Source organism: Lissotriton vulgaris, chromosome 2_1 (assembly GCF_964263255.1).
Source record: "Lissotriton vulgaris chromosome 2_1, aLisVul1.2, whole genome shotgun sequence".
NCBI classification, from domain to species: domain Eukaryota; kingdom Metazoa; phylum Chordata; class Amphibia; order Caudata; family Salamandridae; genus Lissotriton; species Lissotriton vulgaris.
In genome coordinates this window covers 715,804,602-715,826,478 of record NC_141687.1, presented here as the reverse complement: position 1 = coordinate 715,826,478, position 21,877 = coordinate 715,804,602, and the positions used below count along the sequence as shown (strand labels likewise).

General features: G+C 45.0%; 1 protein-coding gene across 1 annotated transcript in view; it reads right to left on the bottom strand.

Annotated features, from left to right (window-relative positions):
• TMEM41B (transmembrane protein 41B) overlaps positions 1–21,877 on the bottom strand; it is a 144,992-nt gene that overhangs the window by 56,329 nt on the left and 66,786 nt on the right. Inside the window, exon 4 of the mRNA XM_086955973.1 lies at positions 7,781–7,874. Within this exon, the coding sequence (XP_086812099.1) occupies positions 7,781–7,874 (94 nt within the window). The remainder of the gene's footprint in view (positions 1–7,780; positions 7,875–21,877) is intronic.

The following is a 21,877-nucleotide window of genomic DNA, read 5'->3' as shown; positions in this document are numbered from 1 at the left end:
AGTGCTTCCATAATAAGAAAATAAGTAGTCCCAAAAGTACAAGCAGTGGAAGGACATGGAGCAAGGAAACAGTAATTAAGCCATGCTCCAGAGGAAGGACAGACATAAGAGGAAGTCAAGCACTGGCCTTGAGGGCCTATGCCCATAACAACAAGCAACCCTTGCCCTTTCCTACCCCAACACACAAAACGGAAGAAAGACTTTATGGATGTAAATAAGACCTGAAGCCTCCAGGCTGTGTGCGAATTGGCACAGGGCCTAGAGTAGCTCCCTAGTTATGAGAAGGTAACTCATTTGGGATAGGAAAAGGGAGTCTGACCAGAGTTTTGATTGACTGTTAGGATAAACAAAGTAGATTTTCAACTGTGTGTGTGGAGAAAGAATGGACAGACGTCCTTCGCTTGATGTCAAAGAATGTACGTTGAGTTCTCTGCTCCATGAAGTAGATTTACTGAACAATCTGAACACGAGGCTACAAGTCCCAGGGTTCACTGAATCTATCATAGTGTGTATGCGATAAGAGAACTGAAGATCCTATGTGCCTGCTATATAGCATGCATCCTTTTGCGAGAGGAAAGGCAGCTCCACTGATGTTTCCAAAATGGCTTTAATGAGGGCGAGACAGTGTACTGCTGTGAGCTAAGACAGGAGTACTATTCACATGTCAATCAAAGTATACACGTGCCCTGCCAGGCACTGAAAAAAATCTACAATTGGAACGACTTAGTGAACAGTCTGTGAGCTGAGCTCAAGCCAGTTTTACTGTACCCACAGAATTGCGAGATTCATATAATAATGTGGCATTATCTGAAGCTTTAGCTCTGCAAATTGTGGATGAAGGCCTCTGTATTTTTACACAGTTACCTAACTACTTAACTAATAGTTTTTCTCCACTTAAAATAAAACAGAACCACAAATAACTTCAGCCTTTCAACATGTATGTATGTTAAACAATGTAAAACCTATGTTGGAAATACAGTGATTAACATCATGTAGTACTAAAAGTTAAGTCTAAAAGTGTTCATTCTAACTAGAACGTTTGGTATGAATTAAACTTAAAAGCAAAATGTGGTAGTTTTACTATATTTTATCCAGGCAGTGAATATTCACAGTCTTGACCCCAAGAAATAAAGCGGAGGTCAAGTCCTAGTCTTGCTTTGCTAGGAGCACAAACCACTCCATACTGGTGGCCGACAGTGGACTAATTACCATCTCAACAAGCATTAGCAAAGATAACAGGTTTCACCTTTGGCCCCCATTGGCTTTGACAATTATTGGCAATGCTGTACAGTATACACAAGGGAGGAGAGGCGCTAAGCGGGGGCTGTTGCGTACTTTTGTAGATGTGCACAGTCACAAGTGCACGTCTACAACATGATGTGGGCTTTTTTTCCTTTTTCATTTAACAAGTTAGGTCAGTAAAAAAAAGTTGGGGAGAAGTAACACGGATGGTGCGGGGGGTAAAGCAATATAGAGGATGGAGAAAAGAATGTGGACGGGGAGAAGCACTTGATACAGGCAAGAGAAACAACGTGGAGCATGGGTGAAGGGAAAGAAAAGCACACAGACGAGAGAGAACAACGTGGAGCGCAAGAAGCACATAAGTGAGAGCAATATTAGGGGAGAGAAGGGCAAGGGAGAGTAAGAACAGCAAGTGTGCAGGGGGGATTAACAATAGTACCCTAAAAGTGAGTAATGAAAGGACTTAAGTGGCTATGCTCCAGGGGAGAGATAGACGCACAATGGACAAGGTAAACCATTGCACAAGAAGCGAGCAAAGAAAGTGACAAAGCCAACTAATAGCAAACAATGTGCATACCTTAAATCCACTGTAAGCCAACAATAAGTCTTTCGAACAAGCTGTCTGGTATGCAAAGCCTAAAAAGCTTTGAGAAGGCTGAGTTAGAGGGTGGCATCTTAGTTATCGTAGACCCTCTTACCGTCAATTTTAAAACATTACACACAGATTCCCGAACATGGATATTTGTGTTTGCACGAATCCAAAAACTGGATCTCATAGTTGAGTAGCTATCTATCCAAAGAAACGGACTAATTGGTGTTCGAGAACTCCTTTTAATAGGATGTAGCAGAATGCCAAGAATTCTTATCAAGACTGATGATGTGAAGGGCAGGCGGACTCCTCTCGGATTGACTAATGGCATGTTTCCCCCACCTGCAGTATTTTTGGGGTTCTGCATCAATTCTACTTACAAAAATCCCAGGCATACAATGAATTATTAAAAGTAAATGTTACCGCGAGAAAGAAGTATGCACAGAAAATGAAGGTGGCCAGGTGTTGGAAAATATTGGTGCATGTGCAAAGAAATGCCTTGGATGCCTATCCCCTCTAGTTGATCAGATTGAAGACTACACCAGCAACAGGCTTTTGGCAACCCCAATAGGTCTCCCCTTTTAGGCGCAATTGGCTATGCCAATATTTTTTGTGTGCAGAAACAACAAAATATTAAATGCCTTCTACCGAGGCTGTGCTTCATCGGCAAAAAAAACACAGAAAAGAAGAGAAAAAAGGCATGATGAAGTGGCTGCTGTTGCCAGCATCTCCATTGCGTAGCCACGCACGTTATGACGTATGCAAAGTAAAGACAAGTAATTGTGAGAAACAAAATCTCAAATTTGCAACCCACCAAAAAAATCACGAGCAAACAAAATTAGGAGAGCTGATCCAGTGCCTCTACAGCATGTAAAGGTAATATTTTTGAGAAAATGGAGAGGTGGCAACTACACTTACAATTACAACAAGCATTGGAAATGCAATAGGTCTCGCACCATTAGAGTTAGTGCTTTTAGAATTGTTTATGGGTTTATTTTGTAAATGTTTAGCATTTTTGTTTCCTGTAGCCAATGCTAAAGTATTACAAATAAAAAAAGCCATAAACATTTCTAAAAGCTCTAACTGAAATGGTCTGAGAACTATTGCACTGTGTGAGGGTGAGGGTGAGTGAGGGTGAGGGTGAGTGAGGGTGAGGGTGAGTGAGGGTGAGGGTGAGTGAGGGTGAGGGGTTGAGGGTGAGTGAGGGTGAGTGAGGGTGAGGGGTTGAGGGTGAGTGAGGGTGAGTGAGGGTGAGGGGTTGAGGGTGAGTGAGGGTGAGTGAGGGTGAGTGAGGGTGAGTGAGGGTGAGTGAGGGTGAGTGAGGGTGAGTGAGGGTGAGTGAGGGTGAGTGAGGGTGAGTGAGGGTGAGTGAGGGTGAGTGAGGGTGAGTGAGGGTGAGTGAGGGTAAGGGGTTGAGGTTGAGGGTGAGGTGTTGAGGGTGGGTGAGGTGTTGAGGGTGAGTGAGGGTGAGGGTGAGGGTGGGTGAGGGTGAGTGAGGTGTTGAGGGTGAGTGAGGGTGAGGTGTTTTGGGTGAGTGAGGGTGAGGGGGAGTAGTTGAGGCTGAGTGAGGGTGAGTGAGAGTGAGGGTGAGTGAGGGGTTGAGGGTGAGGGGTTGAGGGTGAGGGGTTGAGGGTGAGGGGTTGAGGGTGAGTGAGGGGTTGAGGGTGAGTGAGGGTTTGAGGGTGAGGGGTTGAGGGTGAGGGAGGGTGAGTGAGGGTTAGGGTGAGGGGTTGAGGGGGAGGGGTCGAGGGGGAGGGGTTGAGGGTGAGTGAGGGTGAGTGAGTGAGGGTGAGGGGTTGAGGGTGAGTGAGGGTGAGGGGTTGAGGGTGGGTGAGTGAGGGTGAGGGGTTGAGGGTGAGTGAGTGAGGGTGAGGGGTTGAGGGTGAGTGAGGGTGAGGGGTTGAGGGTGAGTGAGGTTGAGGGTGGTTGAGTGAGAGTGAGGGTGAGTGAGGGGTTGAGGGTGAGGGGTTGAGGGTGAGTGAGTGAGGGTGAGGGGTTGAGGGTGAGTGAGGGTGAGGGTGAGTGAGGGTGAGGGGTTGAGGGTGAGTGAGGATGAGTGAGGGTGAGTGAGGGGTTGAGGGTGAGGGGTTGAGGGTGAGTGAGGGTGAGGGTGAGTGAGGGTGAGGGGTTGAGGGTGAGTGAGGGTGAGTGAGGGTGAGTGAGGGTGAGGGGTTGAGGGTGAGTGAGGATGAGTGAGAGTGAGGGTGAGCGGAGGTTGGTTCCTTTCCCTTCCTCGATTAGCAATGCCTGCCTTTAGATAACCCAGAGAAAGAACAAGGAAAACTTGCAGTCGATTTGCAAACAGCCAGGAAGTGTGGCGTGCGTGTTTACCAACTCCAAATCAAATCTTTCGGTATATTATACATACGACACTCTAATCCAATAGGAATGAAGTCGATAATGTATTGGCCATTTTAGTCGCTAAATTGTAAAGCTCTTTGAAGCTGGAACAAGAACAGCCAAATCTGGTTGTTCCAAATGCTGTACGTGAGGATGAGGAAGTAAGTTTTCTTTTGTAATCGCCTGGGACGGAAGCAAAACATGTGTCACGTGATCGAAGGACGCGGACGCTGATTTGTGGAATTTTTGCTGTCAGGCTCTCTGCTTCTCGGCTGCTATCCACTTGGTTTTCACGGCTGTCGGAGCCCAGATCAACTGAGTCCCAGTAACGTTAGGGCTTCAGACTTGCTGCGAGGCTGCTGGTGCTCGAGCCGACCGGGAAACCCTCACCGAGTGAGCCGCTCCGTGTGGGAAGATAAAAGCTTTTTCGGCAGCGTGGCTCCAAAACTGTACATTAAATGGCTCGTGCAATTTTAACATCACACAATGATAAATATTACGAAAACCCCTTAGAGTTGAATTGATTCCAGAACTGCCTGTTTTGTTCGCCTTGCATTTTATCCTCTTTGGCACAGATACACATTCAAAATTGTGTCTTTGATGAGAGATTAACAACAACATGGACAAAAACAAATAGTGGGGGTTTTAAAAAAAAATACGACACGGCGGGCAGGGGAGGGGGCGGAGCGGGTAAAATAAACAAATAAGACGGGGAGAAGATAGGGGAGGGGGAGGAGAAATGCGACACGGCGGGAAGGGGAGGGGGCGGAGCGGGTAAAATAACAAACAAGACGGAGGGAAGAGAGGGGAGGGGGGAGGAGAAATGCGACACGGCGGGAAGGGGAGGGGGCGGAGCGGGTAAAACAAGACGGACGTGCACGCGCTTTTAAGCTCAATGCGCATGCGCATTGAGCTTAAAAGTCACGGGCACTGCAAGGAATCGCCACGATTCCTTGCAGTGGATAAAGAGTGGATAAGCCCCCATAGTCTCGCTTGCTCGATGCGCATGCGCATCGACAGGCGAGACCTAAAAACTAACAAAGGAAACACTTACCAAAAGCGTATTAGCAAAATTATCCCTGCTAAATTGTGAGCATTGTTCTAAAACACCTGAACTGCAAAACTGGATGAGGATGCACATGATCCTAGCACAACACAGAGGTTATTTTGCACTCACAGGAGGAATGGTAGGAGTGACTGAAAAGGTTATTCAAGTACCTTATCTTGTTCTGCAGACTTTAGCCCCGGTGTTTCAGGCCACTTTATATCTTTCAACCTAAGGGAATATTACTGCTTAAGATTTCCATCCAACATTTGGCAATATATTCCATACATTTTCTAGAACCATGGACTTTAACAACCCTTTATTCAGGGGCACTGGGATACGCAATTCTAAGGCTGTTGAGCATTCCACGTAATTATGGATTTGTAGCACTTACTACAAAATCCATTTTCTGGTGCATAATTTTACGATTTCATTTGTTGATTGATTTATTAAAGAGTTGAATTGATAATATTGAGGCAAATGCACGGACAGTGCCAATTTGTGTATAGTTGACAAAGTAATGAAGTACTACTGTGACCAAATGTGCTGCATTCGTGCATCTAATTTACCTATTTGTAACCCATAATTTAGTCAACCGTCGCTGCATAATATGGTCCTCACTAGCTCCATTACTCCAATGCACTGCATCTATTGTACATAAACCATGGTCTGAGTGAGAAGTCAAACAGTAAGAGAAAGCATATGTTCCAATTTGTGCTGTCTTGGGAAGACAGCTATGTTGGATACCTTTGCATACAGAGTATGCTACACTGTATCCACGAGACTCTGCATCCAGCATCGTCATGTGCTTCACAAGTGAAATAAACAACATGATCATTTAGAATAGTTGGTAACGAGCTGCCGGTCATAGGCACATCACCATAACCAGGAAGTCTCTGGCTTCATTTATTCTACAGATATATTAATGCTGGAGACCTGAAAAACATTGAAAACATGCATGATCTCTGCCTGTGAAAACACAGCAAGTCACTGCCAAATGTAGGAAAATTGTAAAGCATGAACGGTCTGAAATTGGATAAACTTGCATTTGTACATTCAACGTGACCCAACTTGGATGCAGTAGTGCACACCTCACTCATGAAATGTTTCAGAGAAGTAAATCAAACTTGGTTGAGATTAAAGCCAAGCACGCGGTTACTGCTGTAGAAATAGCTCACCTCACCAATGAGAGGATTATACTCACTGGACAACTGACAAAAGGGACCGTACAAAGAAGAGCAAGAGCAGTAAAAGTAAACTCAAAGAACAAAGCTCCTAGTTGCTCTGCTCAATTCCTATTTGATCTGCTCAGTTGCTAAAGCTGCTCCCCCCCCTGTCTTAATTCTCCATAAGAGGCTGATGTTGCAGAACTGTTTGAAGCTGTACCGATTGTTTCACTTGTTGCTGGTTTATGGTTTCAACTCCATTCTGATATGCAATGTCCATTGGTCATATACTGTAAGGTGATAATTTGTATGTTCTGTAAAATCAATAAACAGACTTTAAAAAAAAAAAAGAACAAAGCAATCTATCTAGAATCATCCAGAAGGATGACCTTGTCTGGGAAATAAAACCACGAAAGTACAGGAAGAAAAATAGAAAAGCCTGGCATGTTTAATGCAATTTACTCATTACCAGGCCATAATCAAAAGTTGCAATGCAACATAGAATCTATTTGACAACCAAAAGGGATTTACAATGATTGGTGATGGGACTACAAAGAAACAGACGGTTCCTTTCATGCATACCAGGCTGATGAAGGGTAACAAAGAAATGACGATCACCTATCTGGATGACAACGAAAATAGCACAAGCTCGCTCGAACCAGTGGTACTAAGCAGAATAATAACATAACTGTAAGTACTATGGGATAATAAACCTTTCTAGCTTTCTGGGGTGGAGCAGCATTTCAAAGAATTGCTGGGAAATATAAATGCTCAGAAATGTAACCTATTCCAAGTGGTCTGTAATCCTGTTTAACTCGACTGTTCAGAATAAGACCACAGCAAACCAAAAATATTGCAGTCTATATTATCACGTTCAAAAAGTAGTAACTAACATATGATTTGATCCAACTGTAGACATAGTGTGATTATGCTTTAGAGACTCTGCAACACAAAGCCTCTTTTGTATAAAGTGTAACATAGTTGGCTGTGTGGTACAGAGACTTTTTGGTATAATGTTATGGTGAATAGAATGGGATAACGACACACACAGAATCCCCTCCTCCCACGCCAAATGCATGGGCCATGTCATATAGATGGGGAAATTATACCATACTGGATTTGTTTGCACCATTTTTTGGTTTGCACCTTAGTGGGGAGGTTTAATTACGTTGACCTTTCTGTGGCCTGGTCACAAACATGATAAGATATATTTCACTCTTTTTTTCTTCTAAAGTGTCAGTAACATATTATTGCCTATTTAAGCACAAAGAGCATACTAATGAAGCTGTTTATCCAATTAAACGTTAATTCATGTACAATAAAATATTTAAACATCTGAAACTGAAAAACAAGTTCTACAAAAACCTCAAAATGTAAGAATCCACCGGATCTACTTACCAAGCAGACTAGAAACAAAGCCAAAGGGAATGGATAAAGGAAACCGGAGAGGATACTGAGAAATATGGAGCCAGGTATAGCAAACGTTTGCAAGCTATGTACCGGACAGTTAAGGTTTATGACTTTTTGTACACAATTTACAGACCAATCACTCATATAATTTGTCCCATGTAGCTCTTAACCACAAATTATTTTTTTTAAACAAAGCTCCGGATTCAATGTTTTACTGTAAACAACCGTACTAAATGTGTTAAAATGCACCATATCAAAATTATGTGAATATAATGCAAACATTATGCGAACATTTGAGGGGTAAATCGAAGCCAGTGGTTTATGTACAAAATATCAGCTTTTTAATTCATGAAAGCACTGCTACCTACTCATTTGCAAACCTCCATCAATGTTTTGCTTAGCAGGTGGAAACAAAAAATCAAATAAATAAATAAATAATAGTGAGAAGCATGCTAAATCCAGTCTTGAACTTTGCTTAAACTTGCTGAAAAGGCTGTAGTCCTGCGTGTGGGGAAAAAAGCAGCTTGGAGGGGCAGGGCGGTGATGTGGACCGGGGTGAGGCAAATGGGGAAGTGAGGTCAATGGACAGTAAAAAAAAAAAAGACACAAGGAAAGGTTGACAAAACTGCAGAAGACAAAATATGCAATAACAAATGAGGTGGTAAAAAGTGCACATATGGCATGTAAGATGCTAGATTATTTTGCAACTATATTCCCATTCATGGGGGGGGGGAAGCAGTCTTGAGAAGAACTTCCCTTAAACAGTCTGGGAGCAACTAAATCTTAGAGCAAGGCGACATGAAGAAATATGAAGCAAGAGCAATGGCACATAATATTTGCATGTCTCCACTTTTAATTTGATCCCTTTTCGAGTTATGATTTAGGTAAAAGGAGCGTGAACATTTGAAAAATACAATGTATTTACAATTAAGTATCATTTAACAGCAGAATGGGCACCAAATCCCATCCAAGCCCCATTACAAGAAAGCCACAATCTAGTCGTTCGAACTAAACTGCTGTTATTTATGCTGCTTTAATCATGGTGTTAAGGAAACAATGTGGCCAGCATGTACCAAGAGTGCCTTAGGGTCCCTAGCAACATGCAAGCAACATCAATATCCCTTCACAATACTGGTCGGCTTGTTACCACTCCTTAAATCACCTCATATACCGGCAGCTCGTGTGAGGTTCTGTTCCATTATGCATTCAAATATTTCTAACGCAGTTACAACAAGCATTGGCAAAGCTTTTATGACTTTCCTCTTTGGCCTACTGGCTTGGCCAATGATTTTTGCTGAGGCTATGCAGCACCAAAAAGAAACGAAAGGCTACAATGATGTGAATGTGTGAGTCAAAGCACTATTAGTGGCTGCATCCTTCCTTATATGTGCACATGGACATGTTGCCGCAAACACACCTACAAAATGTTATGAACATCATTTTATTATTTTTATCTACCAATCAGAGATGGGGTAACACCACTTGGTGCAGTAAAAAAAAAATTAAGGGCAAAAGCACTTTTGAAAACTGAGTAGTCTGCTGCCAGATCCTCCCAAAAAACAATGGGGTGTGGGGTAAGTAGTTGGGTGGTACACATTTGAGCAAAGGATGTGCTTGAGGCCAGGGATGGTGGGGCGGGGTATTAAGAAGCATAAATAATCAAACGAGCTTGGGCTATGCCAATAGGTCTTGCATTTGTGAGAGTTAGAGCTATTGGTCTTGTAAATGGCAATGTCTCTTATTTAGGTATTTGATTTGCAGTGTAGTGGATGTATGTGGTATGTAGTGGAAATGTGTGTTCTGTATTGGAATCGTTAGTTGTGGAATTGTGTGGTGTGGAGGATATTTGTGCAGTGGAATTATGTGGGATGTTGGGTAAGCTGTAGAGAATAGACAGGAAGGAGGATAGATATGGATAGTTTGTGTACGAATTGGTGAATTATTTTGAGATAGAGGAGCAGAAACAGTCTGTGTGAAAGAGAGCAAAAACGGTAGAGTATGTAATAGACATAAACAGGGTGTGTGTGCGTGACACTTTAAGAAGAGGAGTGTATATTTTAGTGTTGGTAACTTTTAAAACTTACATGAATGAAAGTGTGTTTGAACATTTTAATTTAATTAGTTGAGAGAGGTGGGAAGAGTGTGCGAGAGAGCGGCGAGATAGTTTGAGAGAGGGACGGTTTGATTCTCCTAAAGAAATTGTATTACATATAAAGTTGGGTAGTGTGGCAGAGGGCAAATGTTTCCTGCTTGTTTATAATTATGAGCAAGTAAAAAAAAAAAAGTGTGCGTTGTGCAATAAAGTTAGCGAAATATTTTTAGTCTTATTGAGAGAGGAGTGATAGATAATTATGTGTATTGGTGATAGTGACTATAGGAGAGATTATTGAAATAGAGGATTAGTGTTTGGGTGAATGTGAGATATATAAAGAGAGGGAAGAACATTATCTTGGATGCTACAACATCTATTTTTTTTTTTAACATGGAAGCATTGACACCAATAGGTACATGATGGCAATGCATGGACAAGTACTTATTTAAAGTGTTAGTTTTGCACAGCTGGTAGTCTGAACTCACATATATGTTCATACGAGACAATGAAGAAAAAAAGAATTTTAGTGAAATAAATTATTTGCTTGATAACACAATTTAAGGGAGGAAATAACAATGTGTCCAGGTTTTATGGTTTCACTTCGTACAAATCAGCCAAAAAATGGGCATCAATGTGTCTTAACTGCATTAGTGTGTATCACTAAAACAGCCAGGGGCTCTGAGAGGCTCAACTAAAATCCGGCTAGACAGCTTTCCAGTACAACTGAAGTTGAAAAACAAGCCATTGTTGAAACGTGGGCATTGGACAGCAAGACTGCCTATGAAGATAGAAAGGAGTAATTGCAGGTAGGGCCTGCACTGCCCATGAACCACTCACAATGAACTACAATGCAGGGCTACACAGCCCGATATAGCAGCAGGTCAGAGTGCCTGTTGAAAGGTATGTAGTGCACGGCCCGTAAAATAACCACGATGAAGTACAAAACAGGATGACACGGCAGAGGACAGCTGATGAGAATCAGTGCCTGGACTCTTTGTGAACCAATCACAATAAAGTATGAAGCAGGATGCCACTGTCTGTGACAGCAGCAAGACCTGTTGCCTTGCTTAAATGTAAGTGCTGCACTGTCCAAAAACCATTTAAAGTGACAACAGCCACAGTGAAATAAAGAAGTTTGCTGCAGCAATCCTGAAACTTTTCAAGGAGTTACTATGGTGTGACAAACTCGGGAGTTGACAGCGTCAGACTGTAATTGTATGTACCGTTTAGACATTATGAAAAGGAGTGGCTGAAAGGGAGGCAAACAGAAAGGACTGGTTTAAAATGATAACTGTGTTACATGCCATTTGTAATACTGCTTTAGACACTTTATACTGTAGGACAGCACATCTCTGTAGACATTCAGCTATAATTACGGTTATGACAAAGGGTGTGGCTTAAATAAGTTAGCGATGCAATTGTTTTAAGATTTCTGAGTAAAAGAGATGATGGTAGTAGCCGGATGCAAAAGAGTTTTATGATTATTTGTTTGCATGAATGGCAATGACCTCAATTTTGCATAAGACAGATGATTATCTAATTTGTAAGAAACACTGATTAATTGAAGATTTATACTATCCACTTGCACTTACCGGAAACTAGCCCCGCGTCAGCTGCTTTACACTGCCCAGAGCTAGAAATAGAAGGAGCAGCAAACAAAGGACTACAGTGGGAGACACTGGTGGAGAAACGGAAGAAGGGCCCACAAACATTAAAAAACAAGGGTGTAAAAGCAAAAGGTTCAGTGGTGTCCACGAAACAAAACACATAGATAAAGCACAGTGCTCGTGAAACAGGCGCAGCACTGAGTGAAAATATGATAAAGTCTCTTCAAAATTAATAAAAATAGAAGAGTGAAAACCATGCCCTGCAGAACAAAAGGCGCAGCCGCCATACTTAAAGATGAACCGTGACGTGCCGCGCTGAACATTCTAGCAAGAAGACTTCAAAAGGACGACAGCCAGAGTTAAACCATAGCAAAATTAACTTTTTAAAAGAGTGCCAAAACTAAACATATGGCCGACAGTGGAAGAATCCATGTAGCAGGGGTAGTCTCCAGGGCAGGAACAAAACAGACAAAAGGTGGGGCAAATGTAAACATTCAACAACACAAAAGGAATTTTGAAAGCCAGAGAAAACAACCCATGAGAAGCGAAGGGGGTGGTCAAAGCCCATAGAGTGAATACAGCATGCCTCGATAACAGATCATGCGTGCCGCCTAGGCTCGACCTAAACAAGCATTGGCATAGCCAATAGGTCTAGCTTTTGGGACCTTATAAATATTTAGTTATGCAGCACAATATCCTTGGTGCAACTGTTGCATGGTACAAGGTTTATTAAGGATCTTTTATTGCAGTTTTGGGTAATTGACAAGGGCCATTCCCTGAAGAGTAAATTCATAGAGGAGATAAATAAATGCAGAACAAATGCGTAAAAAAGTGTAAACGATTTCTAATGTACAAATACCACTAAAGTCTTACCAACTTGGGCTAAATAAAGCAAATATTTGGAGCAAAAGAGGGCACATTATTTAGTGCAAAAAAATTACCTAGGCATAACATAATTAGTATGTCCAACAACTTTAGTGACTTAATATGATAGTGTGCTAAGTGATAGTCCTGAGGCGGAAGCCGGGACTTGTGTGCTCCTATTCATTGCATGTTTGTGTATTTTTAAACCTGCACTGTAATTTCGTTTTTGCACACACCTTCGTTTTTTAACTTGTGGCATTTGTAAATTGTAAATTTACCCTTGCGCAGCACTGACCGGACTTCCCTTGCCCAGCTACTTGGTCTTAGCCCCTTTAGCCCCACTGCAGCCGATTAGGCGCTGCCTGGGGTTTGCTTTCTTAGCGCCCACCATCTTGAATGAGGAGCAGGCGAGCGGACTAGTGCTCGGCCCATCCCGCCCCAGCAACTACAAAAGACCCTTAGTTAAGCCTGCACCGATTGATAGTGTGCTAAGTGATTGTCCGGAGGCGGAAACCGGGACTTGTGTGCTCGTATTCATTGCATGTTTGTGTATTTTTAAACCTGCACTGTAATTTCGTTTTTGCACATCTTCGTTTTTCAACTTGTGGCATTTGTAAATTGTAAGTGTACCCTTGCGCAGCACTGACCGGACTTCCCTTGCCCAGCTACTTGGTCTTAGCCCCTTTAGCCCCACTGCAGCCGATTAAGCCTGGGGTTTGCTTTCTTAGCGCCCACCATCTTGAATGAGGAGCAAGCGAGCGGATTAGTTCTCGGCTCCTCCCGCCCCAGCAACTACAAAATGGTCCCCTCTTATAGGAAGCGCAGCGGACGTGCGCAGCGGGCACGCCGGCAGCGCGCCAAAGGCAAGCCCGTCTGCGCCCGGCCGGGCCCAATGGCCGGGGACGCTGGGCGATTCCTCTCCTACCCTGCTAACACCCTCAGACAGCTACAGCTCTCATACCCACCGCCTTCTCCTGGCACAGTGAGGCGGATTAATGCCGCCGGCCTCGCTCGCAGGGCGCTCCATTCTCCCAGCAGCCGCAAGCATACTGCGGTGCCGGTAAGGAGTGAGACATCCGTTCGCGCGATGTACCTGAACACACGTTCCCTGGTTAAGCACCAATCTGATATCTTCATCCTCCTCACCAATGAAAAACCCGATATATTATTAATTACAGAGACATGGCTCACTGCTGATTCCCCCCCCGATATCCTGGCGGCCCTCCCCCAGATTAATACATCCTCCATGCTGACCGCCCTTCAGGTCACCCTGTGGGCGGGGTGGTAGCCAACATATCGAAACAATTCAAATTTATCACCACGGCATCTCTTGCTCTTCCAGAGGTGGATAATCTGGTCATTAGCCTGGAAACGGAGGCTGGCACACTCATACTCTTATACCGGCCATTTCACCCCATGCCCTCGTTCCCCACTTCCATGAGTGAACAGCTGTCAAACCTGTTAAGACATCATGCCAGAATCGCTCTTTTTGGCGATTTCAATTACTGGTTCAATGATGATAAAGCTGGCCCTCATGCCACAGAATTATTTGAAGCTTTTACCAGTCTCAATCTGACTCAGCAAATTTCCGTGCCCACCCATATCAAGGGTCACACCCTCGATCACATCTGGACTCATGACTTAGTCCTACCCCGACCAGTCATCTCCCCCTGTGTCTGGTCGGTTCACCATTTAATCAACACCACCATTACTGTCAGCGGCAGGGTCACGGCCCCTATCATAGCAGGTGGATCATCGCGTAAATGGAGCTCCTGCAACTCCCAAGGCTTCCTCGCGGCACTGGCCAACACTCGACCCGCCACCAACACTGATGCCAGTGTTGATGCAATGGAAGGCGACATCTGTAACTGGCTAAAGACGGCCAGAGACCAGTTCGCTCCACTAACTAAATTGCCATGCACTAGACACAGTAATTTACACAGATGGTTCTCCAGCGACCTCAAAGAACACAAATTGAAGGTGCATCAGCTGGAACGGATCTGGAGACGTAACTACGCCGACTCAGATAGACTGCTCTTCGTAGCGGCCCGCAAAGAATATAAAAGTGCGTTTTCCTCGGCTAAATCTTCACATGTCTGTGACAGAATTCTGTCCGCTCATAATAAATCGAAGGAAGTTTTTAAGATTATGAATGAGCTTTCCATGGATGACAGAACTCCACCTACTCAGACCCCAACCCAAGAGACTTGCGACGCCCTTAACTCCTTTTTCATTGAGAAAATTGTCAAAATCAAGAACTCTATTCCCTCCCTCACCCATGTGCAGCCATCAGACACTTCTCTCATCAACCCACTGTCCCTTACCCAGTTCCCTGCCCTTGACCCCAACACTTTAGCCGAGCTTGTGGCCCGGGTCAAATCAGGACTCTCAACGATTGCTGCCCTCCCTCAGACCTCCGGGACGTCTGCCTCAAACGGCCGGATCATATACTACCCTTGCTGAACGCTTCCCTTAATACTGGCACTGTTCCCAGCTCTTTCAAGGAGGCCATCTTAGTGCCTCTGTTGAAGAAACCAGGTGCGGACCCCGCCGATCCCTCCAATTATCGTCCTATATCCCTCCTGCCCAAGCTCCTTGAGGCCCACGTCACTCGGTGCCTTTCAAACTGTCGAGAGCTCCTGCTATTTTGAGCCTAATCAGGCCGGGTTTAGGCCGGCCCATTCCACCAAGGCCGTCATCCTGGCAGTATTGGACGCCCTGAGGGGGAACGCTGACAAAGGGACACCCCAGGCCCTTGTGCTTCTGGATTGGTTGTCTGCTTTCGACACGGTGGACCATGACATACTTCTCCACCGTGTCGGACAGGCCGGCATTCAGGGTCCTGCCCTCGAGTGGATCGAGTCTTTCCTCGTCGGCAGAGCACAAGCCGTGCGTTTGGGCCCTTATACAGCAGCCAAGACACCTACGACTTGTGGAACCCCTCAGGGCTCATCCCTCTCTCACCTCCTGTTTAACCTATACCTCCGGCCACTGATCCATTCGCTCAAGAGGTGGGATATCAGTGTTTAATTATGCTGATGATTTGCAGATCAACTTCCCTCTCGACTCTCCTGATGCAGCTAATAGCTTCCTAACGGTCATGATCCACATCCAGCAGTGTATGAACCACAACCAATTGAAATTAAATCCCGGAAAAACTGAGCTTATTCTCCCTGCGAACAAGCCAGTATACTGGGGCCCTCAGTTCTGCCCAAGGAGCTGCCCCCCCCCGCCCCTGAAAGCTCAGTGAAGAGCCTAGGGGTGGTCACTGACGCGGAGCTCTCTCTCAAGGCTTAAGTAGGGGCTGTGATTTCCGCCTGCATGTTCCAGCTTCTCAAAATTCGTAAAATAGTCCATCTACTACCGCATGCGGCACTGGTCCAGGTCGTCATCTCCCTGGTACTATCCCGCCTCGATTTCTCGAACTCTTTATACCATGGACTCCCACAATCACTGCTCCGCCGTCTTCAAATTGTGCAGAACCAGATGGCCAGACTTATCCACAAAACGCCAAAGTGGCAGTCTGCGAAACCCCTGCTGCACAAACTGCATTGGCTACCAGTTGAACAAAGGGCGGCCTTTAAGATCGGCTGCCTGACTTTCAAGTCTCTTCACTGCACCAGCCCCGACTTCCTCAAATCACTGATCACGCAGCACCAACCGGCGCGCAATATCCGGTCGGCTCACCTCCACCTGCTGGTCGCCCCCCTAAGTAAAAATTAAAAAGTTTGGCGGCCGCAGATTTGCCCACCTGGCCCCCAAACTATGGAATCCCCTTCCCCTGTCAATTAAGTCTAGCTGTTCAGAATACATTTTAGGAAGCTTCTGAAAACCCGTCTTTTCACCCAAACTGGTTAGCTTGTTTCCTCACAATCCCTGCACTCTTTCTTCTAGCGCCAGGAAACTTATGGTGTCAGTGCGCTTTATAAATGTCACTTAAGATAAGAAGCCTCAATCAGCTATACAAAGCATTACACGCATATATCGAGCAGGCATGGTACATGCCATCATTTTAACAGAAATGTACTTCAAACAACTTTTGAAAGACAGCATCAATTTTGGTATCTAAAGTAACACAAATATCGGACATGTTTAGCTAAATCAGAGTTTGTGAATAAGATGGACACGTCAGTACAATGGCACTACAAGTACCTAACCTGATAATGCTGGCATTAGTTATACACCTATCCCTAAAAAGCAGCAGCATTGAATCCTGCTATTACTACATGATTGGATATTTCTCGAAAGCTCGAACTATATTAAAGACGTCAGTAGGTACAATGACAACCTTTGAGTTCTTTAATTTTAATTAATTTAGGATTAACAGCAGTAGGTAAGTTCAAAGCCTAACTAGGACATGACATCCTAGCAGTAATTAAGGGGACCAATGAATTCTTAGCAGCAGATGGTTGTGAAAGAATCAGTATGGCGTTCCCAAGTATTCAATATAATCCAATTTTACTCCAGGAAGGGCACCCCATGCATTTACATTAGAGGAGAAATTATTATTCATTTTTATCGATGCAAGCCGTGCCCCCTCCACCAAATGGCAGTGAAAACACAAATGTCTGCTTCCACTTGATACCAGCATGCCTCTATGACCGAACTAAGGGGGTGATATATCCGCAAAATTGGATTGAGACCCTCCCACCCTGTGCGGCATAGTACACCATTATTGACCCATAGCTTCGTCAACAGCCTCAGAGGAAGCAAATGTTGAACTCATGCTACAGACACCCACTTCTGCGTGGTGATATTGGTTTACCGATACTCCAGGCCTAGTAAGTACACCTTTTGAACCCGCAATCCACACCCGTACAGCACCTGGCGCCTCTGCTGACACATCAACAAAAGATGACAGCCGGACTGGACAACAAGCGGACAAGGGGGAAGCAAGCCAATCCCTGGCCGCAGTGCTGTGTCGGCAGTGTACACCTTGTGGTTCCTCCTACTAGGAAGAGCATCTGCGTGTAAATTCTACAAGTGCAACAGCTGCGCCATGGAGCGCGCAAGAGCATGATCGGAGCTTCTTGGTTGCTCGGTGCGCTGTAGCCCTAATCATGTCCACAGAGTCTGCAGTACGAAGATCTGGGTTCTCGCTATTTAAAATCAAAGGGCATGGCAGCAAAACGTATACTAGTATTTTACACTGCTGCTCCTGCCAACTCTTGAAATCTCTAGAAGGCACATTACTTCCAATTAAGATACACGTACCAACTGTAGAGACAGCGATACAAATGGCCAATGTACAGAATTAGTACAACCACAATACAATTTATTTCACGACTCACATCTGAGTGTATTATTAGACGAGTACCTTTTTAAATGAAAAGCGTGTTTCAAAATGAGTTAAGCCCGATTACCCAGTGCTACAAAAATCCTCCTCCACAAACGCCCAAAAAAACTTATACAGTAATCTCGAATACAGTTATGATTACAACAGGTTCCATTCCTTATTACTAGTGGTGTGATTCGCGGGTGGGCAATCATGCCCCACCCCTGCTTTGGGTAGCGGACAAGGGTTGGAAACTTGCCCTACTTCAAAAGAGCACTGTGGCACCTGTAGCATGTTTTGTACTTACAACCCTACTAATGTGAGAAATTTCGAGAACAGGAAATAAACACACCAATAACGCGACTCCCTAAACCAGGCACCCAGCTGCGACAATCTGCGTCAGTAGCACAAGGTGGAGCCTAACCCAATGGAGGTGGAATAGCTGCAGAGGAGTATGCGCAGAAAGTGACACACTCATGACGAAAAACTTGAACGAGTGGCTCTGGGCAATTGATCGCACCACCGAAGCTGCTGGAGGCAGAGTTAAGTGCAAAATAAAAATGAGGTGGTGAGAAGAGCCTACTCATTAGCACCGACCCAGTTCACTGTGTTTACTGACATCTCCTTGCTGTATCAGACAGGCCACCAACGTACAGGCACACAATAACTACTATAAAGTCAGCTGCGCTCGTGCCGCCGCGAAAGTGAAAGTCTGATGAGACAACACGTAGCGAGTGGCAGCCAATGCACAACTAACAATGTATGAATCTAAGTGATTTGTTGCAAGTATTTGAGTGCAAGCTTGCTCGATCACAGGGGCTAGGATACTAATGCGTGAAAGTTGAAGGTTGAGGTTCAAGCCAAACAAGCATTGGCCGTGCGGCCGTGAAAGTCGTGAACGCGGGCTGACTGCGGTGGTGCCCATGCAGCCGCGAAAGTCATCGCAATCAAGGGCTGTTGGCGGCTGCGCGCGCGTAACCGCAAGCTAGTGGCCAGTGTGTGGTAGCACTTTGAAAATCCACTCACTAAATGTCTCGCCAGAGCAGCGCAGGCTCAGGTGAGACCTAAAAAGCCAGAGTGGGGGTAGAAATATATAGGGCAATGGAGGAGAGAGAATCATGGAGCATGTAGGTATTAGAGGCAGGTGCTTGAGGAGCAGGCTATACAGCGCACAAAGAAAACAGTGCAAACAGGAACATATGTCTGCATTGTGTATCCCAGTAACATAATCAATGGGTCTTTGTCGAAGGAATATCCAGTAATTGCTTGGAGAGCTGTATGGACTTCCGTCCAATAGGCCCATACCTCAGGGCATTCCCATGCTAAATGTATGAATCCTGCCCCTTCCGCCTTACATCTGAGGCATCTATCGTCTTCTGATAATCAAAATCTAAGTTTCAGCACTGGCTTGTAGTAAAGCCGTTGCAATACTTTATAATGTATCACTTTTAGACGGCAGCTCGCCGATATGCGAGCGGTCAAGGCACAACAGTGGTGCCATTGATCGTCAGTGATTGTACCTCCGATGTCTTCTTCCCATTTCTTACGGGCCGGGCTGTCTACCTCTGGCCTGTCTATTCTTATATTTCTGTACATACTGGACACTAAGTGCCCATCTGCACCTGAGCTCAGCATCATAGCTAGCGGGACAGTTATCATAGGTTCAATTGGGAAATCCGGTAATACCAGTCCTTGTGAGAGACTTATATAATAGAACACCTCTAGTGGGGTAACCTGGAGTCCCTAGAACATTTGTTCCCTTGTTTTGAGGCGTCCCTCAAGAAATAGATCACCCCATGTAGTAACCCCTAGGCGTTTGCACATCACTTTGAACCCAGATTCCTGTAAGAGAGGCATCAGTGGATGATATGCGAGTGGCATATGTGGAGAATACAGCAACTCCACCTGTAAGTTACGTGCTATTCGTTGCCAGGCATCTATCATACATGAGACTGTGGTGGGATTAGTGTCGAGAGCGGAGACTGGGCCATGTATAAGGCCAGATAATGGGAGCGGACGCGCCACCCAATCCTCTGCCGCTAATTGTGGCATGAAGGGTGTCAGGACCATCCAATGAAATGCATATTGTGCCTGTGCACTCAAATAGTACACTTCAAAATCCGGCACGTCAAATCCACCTCTATCATACGGCAATGTGATTGTGGCCCATTTAAGGCGTGGTGTTTCCCTCCCCAGAATAATCGTATCAATTTGGAGCGCAGTGTGTTGAAAAAAAACCTGCCTGGGTAATAGGGTATATTCGAGAACAGATAAAGGAAGCGTGGTAAGACTATCATCTTTATGAGGGATGCCCTGCCCGCCAACGAAACCGGCAGTGAGATCCAGCGCGTCACTGTGTCCGTCAGGGCAGTGATCGCCGTCCCATAATTCAGGAGCAGTGTCTCTTCCCTGTTTGTGGATATCTGTATGCCCAGGTAGCGGAGGTCTGAATCACACCACTCAAGCGGGTAATCCAGCTGAAACCGTGTGACAGCTGTGGTAAGGGGGAAGAATTGTGACTTCCTCCAGTTGACCTGTATGCCTGACACTCCGCCGAATAAAAGAATTTCTCGTAACAATGGATTGAGGTTCACCTGAGGGTCTTTAACGTATAATGTTAAGTCGTCCGATTATAGCGAGGGTTCTATTTGCCTGTTGAGACAACGGAACGCACTTATAAAGTGTAATTGGCGTATCTTTCACCCTCACAAAACCTGCGAGCAACCCAATGTTTCCCTCTAAACTTCACCTCCCTATTTGCTTCTTCTTCATAAGCTGACAACTTCTCCCTAAATTCTTTGTCAAGTCTACCACTATCAGTTCCCACCATCTGCAACTCCAAGGCTCTTAGCTCGTGCTCCAACGTGCGTATAGTATTCCTAATGTCTCTTAATATCCCAAAGCTTTTAGAAATACAGAACCCCCTCACTGTGACCTTGAACGCTTCCCATATTGTTTCTACACTATTCACTGTACCTTTGTTACGGGGGAAGAAACTGGTGATCTCCTCTCCCAGTTCCGCTCTAAAAACAGTATCAAGCAATGATGTGGGTTGCAATTTCCATGTGAGTCTAACTCCATCATAACCTGGCAATTTTAGCTGGATCACCACTGGGCAGTGATCCGAATAAGTCCTGGCTAGGTGCATGGCTTTGCCCATGTCTACACTTAAACCTCTAGAGAGGAGACAGTAATCGATCCGAGCCCATGTGTTGGTATAGGATGTGAAATGTGTACCTTCTTTCTTACCAGGATATAAATAAAGCCAGCTGTCAAGTAAGCCTCCCTCTTCAATGATACCACTCAGTACCTCTCTGGATTTCTTACTATATTGCGCATAGCCATCTGCTCTGTCCATTGCAGGTATCAGTGCAACATTAAAGTCCCCGCCCCAAAGTATGTGTTTTGAGCCAATATCTACAATTTTACCCCACAGAACAGTGAAAAACTCTGGTGTGTCTACATTAGGGGCATAGCAATTAGCAATGGTAATTGTATCAGTTCCCAGTCTCCCCCATAGAATGGCATATCTGCCCTCTGCATCACTGAGTTCACCGAGCTTTGTAAACTGTACTGCCTTCTTGACCAGAATAACAGTGCCCCTGGAATATGAGGAGTAGGAAGCGAACACTCTAACCGCTGCCCATCTGCTCGCAAAGGCATGATTCAATCGAGGCGCTAAGTGAGATTCCTGTAATAGTGCTATGTGCACTTGCTGACGTTCCATGTAAGCTATAACATTCCTGCCCTTACGCGCATCGTTAAGCCCCCGGACATTCCAAGACATAACAGTCAGATGAGACAGTTCTTTAGAACCAGCCATAATCGAGCAGCATCATGGTAAGCAGTAAAACATTGATTACACTCTGTGACTCACCCACGTGGCCCATCGACAGTCTGACAATAACGACGCGTGCCATGCCCTCTACGCCACAGTGCCCGCTATCAACCCCGCTCATGTCAACGGACTGGTGGACTTTAGTCAGAGAGACATCCAGGGAAACTCGCATAGAAAAGTCTGTACTGCGCGCCGCTGCACCTGGTAACATCAGCCCATTATACAGTAATCCACGCACCTTGTATCCTAGTCCGTTACTTCCCTGCCTTTCCTGCAGTAAAACTGTGTTACCTGTCATGTCCCTAAGTATTCTAATGTAACTTGAGTAAATATCCTCCCTATCACCCTCCCACTAAACTTGCCAGAGTTCCTAACCCACCCCCCACCTAGAACGTTGAAAAAACACCCC